Here is an 11,683-nt window from a genome sequence, read left to right as displayed (position 1 = left end):
CTAAGTTCCGGTACGAACATTAAACCGGTATCTTGATGGCTCAAACCATCCGGTTTGGCATGCCTTTGGCATACCGGGGGTCATCCCCCCAACAGTGAACTACTCACTCATCACTCCGAAGGTGACCATGGCGGTGTAGAGTCCTCCGGGAGATGAATCCCCTCTCCGGCAGGGTGCCGGAGGAGATCTCCAGAATCCCCCGAGATGGGATTGGCGGCGGCGGCGTCTCTGGAAGGTTTTCCGTATCGTGGTTTTTTCGCATCGTGGGTTTCGCGACGGAGGCTTTAAGTAGGCGGAAGGGCGGAGTCGGAGGGCTGACGAGGGGCCCACACCATAGGGCGGCGCGGGCCCCTCCTTGGCCGCGCCGCCTTGTGGTGTCGCCACCTCGTGGCCCCACTTCGTATGCTCTTCGGTCTTCTGGAAGCTCCGTGGAAAAATAAGACCCTGGGTCTTGATTTCGTCCAATTCCGAGAATATTTCGTTACTAGGATTTCTGAAACCAAAAACAGCAGAAAACAGCAACTGGCACTTCGGCATCTTGTTAATAGGTTAGTTTCAGAAAATGCACGAATATGACATAAAGTGTGCATAAAACATGTAGGTATCATCAATAATATGGCATGGATCATAAGAAATTATCGATACGTCGGAGACGTATCAGACACCCTAACGAGCTAGTGGGATAAGTGTCGCCAAAAGCTACCTTGGCGACAGCATCAAAAGTAAGAAAGAAAAAGAAAAAAGGAAAGACAGGATGGTCTACTTGACCTCCGGCTTGGATGAGCTTGGAGTTGGAGTTGGCTTGCACCCAAGATAGGCGAGGACTTTCTTCGAGTTCGGTTTAGCAGCCTTGATCAACGACTGCCACTTCTTGGTCTCCATCTCCTGCGTGTCGCCAACTCTAGTCCAGTCGATATCTTGTTGGCTATCGGCAACCAGGGCAATAGTGCCTTCAACACCAACCTTCAAACCTTCTTGGCGAAGTTTGAGCCCAAGATTTTCGGAAGTATTGAAGCACTTGGCGAGAGCAAGAAAAGGCGCGGGTTCCTCTTTCTTCGGGAAGAAGTAAGGGTACAGCTTCGACAACCCCGCTCCAGCTTCAGCAAGACCGTCGCGTGCCTCGTCCCCATGAATCTCAAGGAGAGAAAGCGCGTCAAGAAGGGGATCGTTCTCAGGATCTCTAAGTTCATATTCTTGACACATTTTTCCTGCTAAGGTGAAAAATTTCTTGATAAGTACACAAGAACAAAAAAGAAAGTTCAAGGAAGTCAAATAGTTTGGGCACTTACTGGCGAAACGACGGCTCTGCGACGCCAGGCGCTTAATAATTGCCTCTTCACGAGCAGATTGTTCGGTTATATGCTCACTTAAAGAGGTTTCCGCCTCATGAAGTCTCTTTCGAAGATCTTCGACGGTGGCGGCCTCTGCCTTAGCCTTTTTGGCATCTGCTTCAGCCTTCTTACGAGCTTTTTCACTTTGCTCCAGTTTACGAGCAAGCGTGTCAGCACGCTTGTTGGCTTCCCCAAGATTTTCTAACAAAATAGTCGACAGAAATCAGAATCATGACAAGAAAAGGAGGAAGACGTCGATATGCCAAAAGAAGTAGCAGAGTATTACCTTCGGTTTGTTTAGCATAATCGTGGTACCCGACAAATTGGGTACCAAGGCGGATGAATTCCTTCATCAAGGGCTGACAAAGGAAAAAAGAGAAGCAAGTAGCAGATAAGGTAAAACGATCGACAACAAAAAGTAAAAAAAAAGGAGAAGTAAGCAACTTACGTTATCCAGAAGAGGAGTTGAAGAGCCACCAGGTTGAAGAGCAGATTCTGTGGCTGGCTCGACCCTAGCCCTCTTTGGCGAAGGGACAAGGGGGCTTGCAGGTGGAGTTGGATGATCGACGTTCTGTTGAGGAGGCGAAGTTTCCTCCACATCAGGTTGAACATCCGAAACAACTAAAGTACGCGACGTACTCGTTCGAGCAGCCACGTCAATAGGTGGATTTTCTTCCTCGTCACCACTGCAATAAAACGTCGACAACATAAGGAAAAACGACGACAAGTATTTTACAAGATAAACAACAAAGAGTGATATGGACTTACGAGCTGACAAGGGCATCCAAGTAAGGGTCGAAAGCTGTCTTCCTTTCGGAAGGACCAACTTCTTCGGCATTGGAGGTGCCGGAATCTTCGACTTCATTCCTCTTCCTCTTGTTCTCTGGAGAAACAACATGAGGAAGAGAGTGTGTCGAGGCAGTGGCCTCAGAATCGGCTTCTTTTTCAGAGGAAGCCGCGGATTTCTGAGAACCCGCAACTTCACTCTCAGGGCGAGAAGTACCCTGGTTGTCATCATCGACAACAGTACGTTCTTCAACTTCTCCACCCTCAGGAAGAGGAGGAAGAGAAGCAAGAACAGGATGGTTCTGAGAAAAAGAAAGAATGTCGATAAAAAAAAGAGAAGAAGTTATGAAAAAAGCTAGCAAAACAGAAGTCGATAAAAAAATAGTAAAACTCGAGGAGACAAATATAGCACCTAAAAGGAAAAATTACCTCGGGGAGGGGATTGGCGCCACTATATGGCGTAATGCGACAAGAGGATGGAATTGGATCCTTCTTGTTGAGCTTTGAAATCCTTCGGATCAGCTTCTCTAAGTCCTTCACAGGAAGTTCCTTGGAGAGCCTCTCGACATCTTCATCACCGGCATACATCCAAAGGGGATTTTTGCGAGCTTGCAGAGGTTGCACTCTAATCCTAAGGAAGTAGGCGGTGATTTGGATACCCGACAATTCCTTGCCACGGGTGTTCTGAAGCTCACGTATGCGAGTCATCAGCGGCTCTGTCGCTGATTTCTCTTCTTCGGTAGCTTCAGCGTCCCAGGATCGTCGGCGAAGAATCTTGGCTCTTCCATCAAAGGGAGCAAAGTTATACTCCACTGAATCGGAGCTTTCTTCGTGCACATAAAGCCATCTCTTTCGCCACCCTTGGACGGAGTCGGGGAATTTGACGTCGAAATAATCGACGTCAGGACGAACACAGATAACAACGCCGCCGATATTATAGGCGACGCCGTGGGAGCCATTACGGCGGATGCAGAAAATGCGCTTCCACAAAGCCCAATTAGGTTGGACCCCGAGGAAGCACTCACACATTGTGATAAAAATCGACACGTGGAGGATGGAGTTGGGCGTCAGCTGATGCAGCTGAAGCCCATAGACAAAAAGGAGACCCCGAAGAAATTCGTGGATAGGGGGAGAAAGACCGCGGATGAGGTGGTCAACAAAACTGACCCGATACTCCATGGGAGGTGATGGATAGCTCTCCTCCTTGGGGAAGCGCAGCGCGTTCTCCTTCTTGGTGAATCCCAGTTTCTTCAGCAGGTTCATATCCTGGCCGGAGATTTTGGATCTCTCCCACTCTAGATCTTCGGCGGCCATGGTAGATTCTGGAGTGCTGTGCCTGGTCAGACGCGTGCGAGGTGGCATCAATGAGCGTGGAGGAGAAAGGTATGAGCGTGGATAAGCGCTTGAAGCAATGGGAGCAATGGAGGATTTTGCAGAGGAGAAGCAGAGGTGCGGCGCGAGTGAAAGGACTAGAGGAGGAAGACGATGCTTTTATATAGGGGTGCGGTGAATCGACGCGCCGTTGGATTGAGAGATTGTGGGACAGATGATGTACACGTAGACAAGGGGTAAAAAGTAATTTCACATAGACGAGAAAGCACAGAAGCTACAGTACATGCGCCAGGAAAAGCGGAGGACGTGTGTCCCCCACTTGCACGACGTGTCAAATTGATGGGGTTTCTGGGCCCGCAAGACAGAGAGAGAACGGTTCTCGCGTTTTCCCGATACATTGGTCGTGGCTGTCGTCAGCAATGATGTCACCTTGGTAAAAGAAAATCTCGGCTATGAAGCTTCACAAGAACGGCGACAGCAGATGGTTATTGTTTATCTCGAGAGCCTTTGATCAAATACAAGTTTTTGATCAAATGCTCGGGGGCTACTTTGGAAAAAAGAAATATTCGAGTATGGCAAAATAGCAATGGTGAGAGCCTATGACCAAACACAAGCATCTGTTCATAGCCTCGGGGGCTACTCCCATCGGGAGCGCTGTTCGCGCACCCGATAGATATAAACATTCAATAAAGAATGACAATATAGTGACATGAGGCACTAGAATGTTGAGCCTACAACCAAGCACAAGTTCTTGGCTGTAGCCTCGGGGGCTACTCCCATCGGGAACACTGTTCGCGTGCACGATGAAATTATAAAAAAAAAGAGAGAAAAAAAGAAAAAAGTGAGTATATTTCGAGTTATACAAATAACTCTACATATACTCCCATCGGGAAGGCAAAATAAGTCATCCGTTGACTCAATAAAATGTGCTATTCCAACAGCCGAATAAGCACTCGACAATATATTCTCAGAACGCCAAAGTTGCGAACAATTTCTGAATGCCGCAAAACTTTGCGAAGGTAAGACCCCAGATCCGTTCTGAGTGGTGTGGCGCCGTCTCTGACGTCGGTTTGCTACTTTTTTCCGTATCAGCAGATACGAAGAAAAATCCTAACGGACGCGTTAGGTACCCGATAAAATATGACTGGGACTCGACAAAATGGTAAGACATTAAGCGGCACCTGTCGAAGTTTACACCAGTATCCCGAGATCATGTCCAGGGACGTGATCTTGAAGTAGGTTTTTGCGGATTGCCACTAGAGCAGTTAACTAGTACCTGATCCGTCAGATGAACTAGCCCCAACTACCATTATCCCTGTACAATATAGAAATTCGTATGCAAAGATATATGGTAAATTTAAGAGTTAACGAATAAATATAAAGGTGGAGATTTTCCCTGACTCTACGATTCAAGCAAAATCTCGGGGGCTACTGACATAGGCATCCCCAATGGGCCTGCCAAAGATGGTACCCGGGGTTTACTGAAGGCCCACGATCCGAAGGATAAGAAGATTCGGAAGCCCAAGATACTATTAAGGAAAGCTAGAGTTGTAATAGGAGTCATTGTTTGTAATCTTGCGAGACGGGTTAGAAACCCTCTCGGACTCTGTAAACTTGTGTATCACGAATCCCTCGGTTCCACCTCCTATATAAAGGAGAGTCGAGGGACAAAGAAAGCATCGAATCATTGTCTCACAAACCCTAGTTTTTACATTATCGAGTACTTTTCGGCTGAAACCTTCGAGATCTACTTGCCCTCTACATCCAACAAAACCCTAGTCTACTACTTGTAGGCATTGACAAGTTAATACCTTGCCACCAGGAGCTAGGGCCGTAGCCTAAAATTTGTGTGTATACCCTTATTAGGACAATATGTACTTTTGAGGGTCAAGATATGGCCCAAGTTGTGGCCTATCATGACTCTACAACTTCAAAATTTCTGAATAACTTCGATTTATGTCTAGCCCTCCCAAATGTGCAAAACAATACGGAACTTCATCTTTCAGACATTGTGATTATTCAAGTGGAGACTAATGGCAGAATCACGTAACTATATTGTCCGCAAGCAGCTCTCCTCTAACTCTGCAACCGTTATACTTGTCTTCATCATACACGTATATGTTTAAGAGACTGTATATTTCATCCTTTTATTAATTAGGTACCAAATATGTCTATCCTTCTACTCACCTTTTGCACTGGAATATGAATCAGTTACTCCCACATGTATACACATGTTTATGAAGGATCTATTGCTAGAAACAAGTATCATGGTATATAGTTCGCTCGATCAGTAAAATATGTAGTTTTAAATATATTCACCGAGATTTCAAAGACCATGGGTCAATTAAATGTAATTACTATTGGATTTTCTATTTCATTATATTAATATTGTTAATGCAAAATGTTATATATTTTAAGTCTTTTGTGTGTGACCAAATGATGGATGGTGCTTGATAGTGATTGTTTAGGGGGGGGGGGGGCAGGTGCTGAAACTTTGAGTAGTTTTTGAATTTTAGAATATTATAAATATTTTTGGATTTTTATTGAGTGTGTGTGCTGATGGGGGGAGGCTCCGTAAACGAGGGCACTACCATGTACATGGGACCTCTTGTGCGCTGTTTTATTAGGTGTCATTGCGTTCCATTGTGTCTAACTAAACTGAAACACAATGAATCTCGATGAACTTGGTGAAACGGTGTGGCATAAATTTTAAAGCAGGAAATTGACGATACAAACACTTCGTGCACATGCTAGAAGCATTTCTCATGTACCCTCATTGTCTAGCCGTGAAATTACAAGTGTTGTTTGAAAAAAAAAATCGAAGTGTTTCAACACTTGCAAAACATTCAAACCCTGCGTCCTAGGATAGTTGTCTTAGATTTATTAAAATTTAGATGTATCTAGATAAATTTAGTGTGTAGATGCATCTAAATTTAAATAATCTAAGACAAATTTTATGGAAAAAAGGGAGTACATTGGTACGGATTTTTCGATAAAGGAAATATATTAATATCAAAAGATACCAATTACACTCAGTCTCTGGCTCTCTGCAACTACGCAATACGGTAATATGGATCCCTACGTTGCCACGGATGTCACCTCTAATTCGTTACTAGGACTACTGGTACATGCATGCAGCTCTCGACCTCTCCTGCCAACCTCCGGGCTCCGCGGGATCCACCAATTCCTCGGTTCCAATGCATGGGGTCTGCTCCTACATGTCCCCGACCTTCTTCACCTCTCGTTCCTTCCCCTGTTTCTCTCTTTCCCTTCTCCTCCTCTCCGTCTCTCCGGCAGAACACGTAGGGTGGCGTATCGGCGTTGATGGTGTGATGAGGAAGCTGTGCCCGAGCGCGGACCGCGACGACACCCTCGACACGGTGCTGGAGGTGCCCATTCCCGATGAGATGCTCATCAACGTCACCGGCAACGACAAGCGCCGCGGCGCCGCCGGCGCCAACATGCGTGCCTGGCTCAAGACCCAGGCCTTCGACCACGCCACCGTCGACGGCCCCGCCGCCGCCGCCGCCAACGCCGAGCTCCAGCTCTTCCTCAACGTCGTCGGCTCGCCGCTCATCCCCTGCCCCGTCCCCCACGACCGCGCCTTCAGCCGCTCCATCCGCGACTCCTCCATCGTACGTCTTGCCATCTTTGCCAATGCCATGCCATGCACGCGCGTACGCAGCAGCAGAATGATTGATCGATTTGGTTATGTGTGATGCGACATGAATGGAATGAAGCAAGCGTCGACGGCCAAGTACATCATGCAGCAGTATATCGCGGCGACGGGTGGGCAGGCGGCGCTGCAGGGCGTGCAGAGCATGTATGCCGTGGGGAAGGTGCGGATGTGCGCGTCAGAGTTCCACCTGGGCGACCAGAACGTGACCGCCGCCCAGGGCCGCGCCGAGGTGGGCGGCTTCGTGCTCTGGCAGAAGTGCCCCGAGGTCTGGTACTTCGAGCTCATCATGGCCGGCCACAAGATGAGCGCCGGCAGCGACGGCAAGGTCGCCTGGCGCCAGTCCGCTGCTGAGAACTCACACGTCTCACGCGGCCCTCCCCGTCCACTCCGCCGCTCCCTCCAGGTACACATGACTACACGAGTAATCAATCAATCCTATCCATACCCATGAATGTATGATCGATGAAGCCTTGCTGACGCATGTCGTACGTACGTGCAGGGCCTTGACCCGCGGTCGATCGCGAACCTCTTCTCGGACGCGGTATGCATCGGGGAGAAGGTCATCAACGGCGAGGAGTGCTTCATCCTGAAGCTGGAGGCGAGCGCCGCCACGCTGCGGGCGCGGAGCTCCGCGGCGTTCGACATCATCCACCACACGGTGTGGGGCTACTTCAGCCAGCGCACGGGCCTGCTGATCCAGCTGGAGGACTCGCACCTGCTCCGCATGAAGTCCGGCAAGGGCGCGCGCCGCAGCGAGAACATCTTCTGGGAGACCGGCATGGAGTCCGTCATCTCCGACTACCGCCACATCGACGGCGTCAACATCGCGCACGGCGGCAAGACCACCGTCACGCTCTTCCGCTACGGCGAGGGCTCCGTCAACCACAAGCGGAAGCTGGAGGAGACGTGGACGGTGGAGGAGGCCGACTTCAATGTGCACGGCCTCACCTCCGACTACTTCCTGCCGCCGTCGGACCTCAAGAAGGAAGGCGACGACCAGCACGCCGGATGAGTGGCCACGGCCTTTAATTAAGTGCTCGCGGTAGTGCTAATTTGATCGAATGTTTGATCCAATGACATCAAGATTCATTCAGGCTAATTTTATTTTGTTTTTTCTCTAGAGGTGGCCACAGCTGTACGTGTGTGTTGATTCTGTTTTGAACGAATTGCAAAGTACTCCCTCATCCAGGAATAGAAGTTCAGAACCACTTAAAGTTTTCTCCTTCTCTCGCAAAAAAAAAGTTTTCTCCTTTAAAAAAAAAGACCTGCTAAATGAAATGTAACGTGTCATCCAACCTTCTCACGAAGATGGGCAATTGCAAAATCTTACGAGGACAAAAGTGGAGCAGTAGCTTTATTTGAAGCTGGGAGATTCACACTTTAGAGCATTGCGTCGAAGAAACATGACTTTCACTTTGGATCTTTCTTAAGGATGCGGCTAATTCCCGGTTTACGTGTAACTAGGGCAAAGGATATGCAATTGTAGATGCATGTGCAATTACGCATGTGTAATTCCCGTATGCATGAATAACGATGTAAATCTAACGGTCGTCGAGTTGATCAGGCTCTAATTTAGTTCCCGGTTGGGGATCCAGTTTTATTAGAAACTAAGAGTCACTCAGAACATTTACATGGTTCAAGGAACTAACTTCAAAGTGAAAACCAGCACAAAACCTGCTATCTATTCAACTTGAAACTAAAAACAGGCCAAAAGAAAGCCTAACCATCCAAGCAACAAACCAGAGACTAGGTACTTGAACCAAAATTACAGGTTTTCAGGCTACAGACCACTACAGAGAAAGATAGCTAAGACAAACGATGATAGATGATGATGTTGCAGATTTGTCTTCAGGAAATTTTTGTAGAATCCAAACTAGGTGGTAATACTCCTCCTCACAGGATTTCATCCGTGATTCTGCCCGAAGACCTCCTGCGCCACATGCGCCATCTTTCTGGCCCCTGTAGCGTAACTTTCGCAGGCCGTTTTTCTGCAATTTCGACCACAAGAGTAATAACACTTGTGGGGTCTCCAGGGCGAATTTTGTGAAAACAAGATTTGTTTCTTGTTTTCCAAATAGCCCATACAACCGCCATGGAACCTACAATTACAACCTTCCTATCTCAGCCCGAATGCGTGTTGAACTAATCTCTATAGATCAACAAAGCATTCGGGTATCTTACCAATCTTCAAAGAAACACTAACCACGTTCCAAATATACTTCGCTAGAGGGCACAAGAAGAACATGTGTTCCTGAGTTTCGTAATCATCACAAAACTCACACGGTTCAACTTTCTTCCACCCTTTCTTCTTAAGGTTGTCTTTAGTTAGGATTCTATTCTTAATTACCAACCAACAAAAGACTTTGATCCTCAAAGGAAGCTTGAGGGTCCACATAGTTTTATAGGGGAAATTAACCTTTTTGCTACTGAAAAGGAATACATTGATTTGATCGAAAAAGTACCAAATTTTGTTACCAGCCACGAAACTCGGTCATCATCTTTTAACTGAACTTGACTACAAACGTCCAAAATCTTACACCACATGGCTTAGGTTTCCTCTCTCAGGAATCTTCTAAACTTTAACATATCAAAACCTTTGCAAACAGTATGAACTGTAATAAAACCTTTGCTAAAAAAATATGAACTGTAATAAAATGACTATAACAGAGATTATAGTCGCGGAAAACTTCAACAGAGTGGCTGGTGCCCAACCCAACTGTCTTCCCAGAAAAAGGGTTTTCCTACCATCCCCAAGAACTCTCTTACAACATCTATAAAAGATGTCTTTTATCACCACTAGACCTGACCAGAAAAGGGAATGAGATGGACTAGGCTTACAGTGAGAAAGGTACATTTTTTAAGATACTTTGCTTTAATTAGGTCTTGCCACAGACCCTCTTCATTTTCTAAACGCCAAATCCATTTAAACAGTAGGCTGACATTCTTGAAATGCAAGTCTGTCACCCCAAGCCCCCCTTGATCTTTCGGCTGACAAACATCAGACCATTTGACCAAATGATATTTCTTAACATTTACTTTTTCCTGCCACAACATGCGAGCCCGAAATAAATCACATCTTTTCAATACCCCTTTAAGCATAGTAAAGAAAGATATCATATAACTAGTAATGCTACTCAAAGAAGCTTCTAACAAAATGAGTCTAGATCCAATCGAGGTAATGTTGCCTTTCCAGCAAGCATTCTTCTTTTCAATCCTATCTTCAACATCCTTTCAGTCACTATTCAGCAAACGCTTAAAATGCATGGGGATCCCTATATACCTAAAAGGGAAATCTTCTTTTTAACAAGTAAAAATATGAGTGTACATCTCTTGCTTATCTAAGGCAGCATCGAAGAAAGACACTTCGCTTTTGTGAAAATTAATTTTTAGACCAGTAAGTTGTTTAAAAATACATAGGATAAACTTTAGATTACGAGCACTTTCAAAGCTCAAACATAAAAAATGGTGTCATCCGCATACTTTAGATTAAGAGCGGCTTTTTTTTCGAAATGGGGGAAGTATCACCCCAGCTTCTGCATCCAACGGATGCACACGCCTTTTTTATTAGATTATTCACAACACCTTACAAGAGCAAAACAAAAGATCAAACTCGAAGCCACCTCGCTAAACCTACAGAGGGATGAATGGGGTGACAATACACCAACTCACATCATCCAAAAACCAAATGCCTTCCCAAGCCGCCCAATAGCAGGTGAGAAGCACATCCAGTCAAGCAGACTCTCAACGCACGCCAACACACACACTATAGAAGCTGCTACCGCCGTCTTCCTCGACTCCATCTTCAAGAGGGATCATCGCATTGACCTTGTAAGGCCTGCCGTCGATGCCACCATGACGCCAGACGGATCCACCATCCTGCCCGCATACATCATCCCGCATCCGTCGTCGATACCCCACAGCACCATGCCACCGAGACTCAGCGTCGTCGATGTGGTAGATGAATACCACTCCACCAACATCCGCCACCATCGAGCAGCTGCTCCAAAAACGATGCCCCAAGAGGTAGAACGAAGCAGGTAGCGTCGCCATCGTCCGATCCAGGAGACCCAGATCTAGGGTTTCCCCCGGAGCAGCACGAGTGGGTAGATGCAGGCTGCGACGACGATGCCTTCAAGAAGGTTACGACGTGTGACGCCGCCATCGCCCGCCAAGATCGGAGTCGGAGCATCGGTTTTCACCGGCAGCCGCGCATCCCCAACTCGCCGAGTGTAGTGCCAAGGCAAGCAAAGATGATGCCTTCGACAAGGTAACGACGCCAATCGACGCCGCCATCATCCGCCAAGACCGAGATCGAAGCGTGGTTTTCACCGGCTGCCCCGTCACCCAAAGCTCACCGTCGACTGGATCTTCACCACCGGAGATCTGAGTGGGATCCCAAAATCCCCCACCCCAGATCCCAACGAGGCCGTCCCCCTCCGGAGAGGAGGTCGCCGCCGCCATGACCGGGGCCGCCGCCCCGGCTCCCATGTGATGCGGGCGGAGCAGCCCGTCGCGCGGAGGAGTAGGCGTAGCAGCACGACCGCCTCCAGGCCCC

The 11,683-nt window shown here is 47.5% G+C and overlaps 1 protein-coding gene across 1 annotated transcript; it reads left to right on the top strand.

Moving 5' to 3' along the window:
- Window positions 1–6,781: 6,781 nt before the first annotated feature.
- LOC124659646 lies at window positions 6,782–8,140 on the top strand. The gene is made up of 3 exons (XM_047197480.1): window positions 6,782–7,084; window positions 7,190–7,531; window positions 7,628–8,140. The coding sequence occupies exons 1-3, from the start codon at window positions 6,782–6,784 to the stop codon at window positions 8,138–8,140; spliced, it is 1,158 nt and encodes a 385-aa protein (XP_047053436.1).
- The last annotated feature ends 3,543 nt before the right edge of the window (window positions 8,141–11,683 follow it).

Source organism: Lolium rigidum, chromosome 6 (genome assembly GCF_022539505.1).
Source record: "Lolium rigidum isolate FL_2022 chromosome 6, APGP_CSIRO_Lrig_0.1, whole genome shotgun sequence".
NCBI classification, from domain to species: domain Eukaryota; kingdom Viridiplantae; phylum Streptophyta; class Magnoliopsida; order Poales; family Poaceae; genus Lolium; species Lolium rigidum.
This window is presented reverse-complemented; position numbering and strand designations above follow the sequence as displayed.

Coding starts and splice junctions, on each gene's coding strand:
- LOC124659646 (XM_047197480.1), top strand. CDS start 6,782: ATGAGGAAGCTGTGCCCGAGCGCGGACCGCGACGACACCCTCGACACG. Junction 7,085..7,189: donor CCATCCGCGACTCCTCCATC/GTACGTCTTGCC, acceptor AATGGAATGAAG/CAAGCGTCGACGGCCAAGTA. Junction 7,532..7,627: donor CACTCCGCCGCTCCCTCCAG/GTACACATGACT, acceptor ACGTACGTGCAG/GGCCTTGACCCGCGGTCGAT.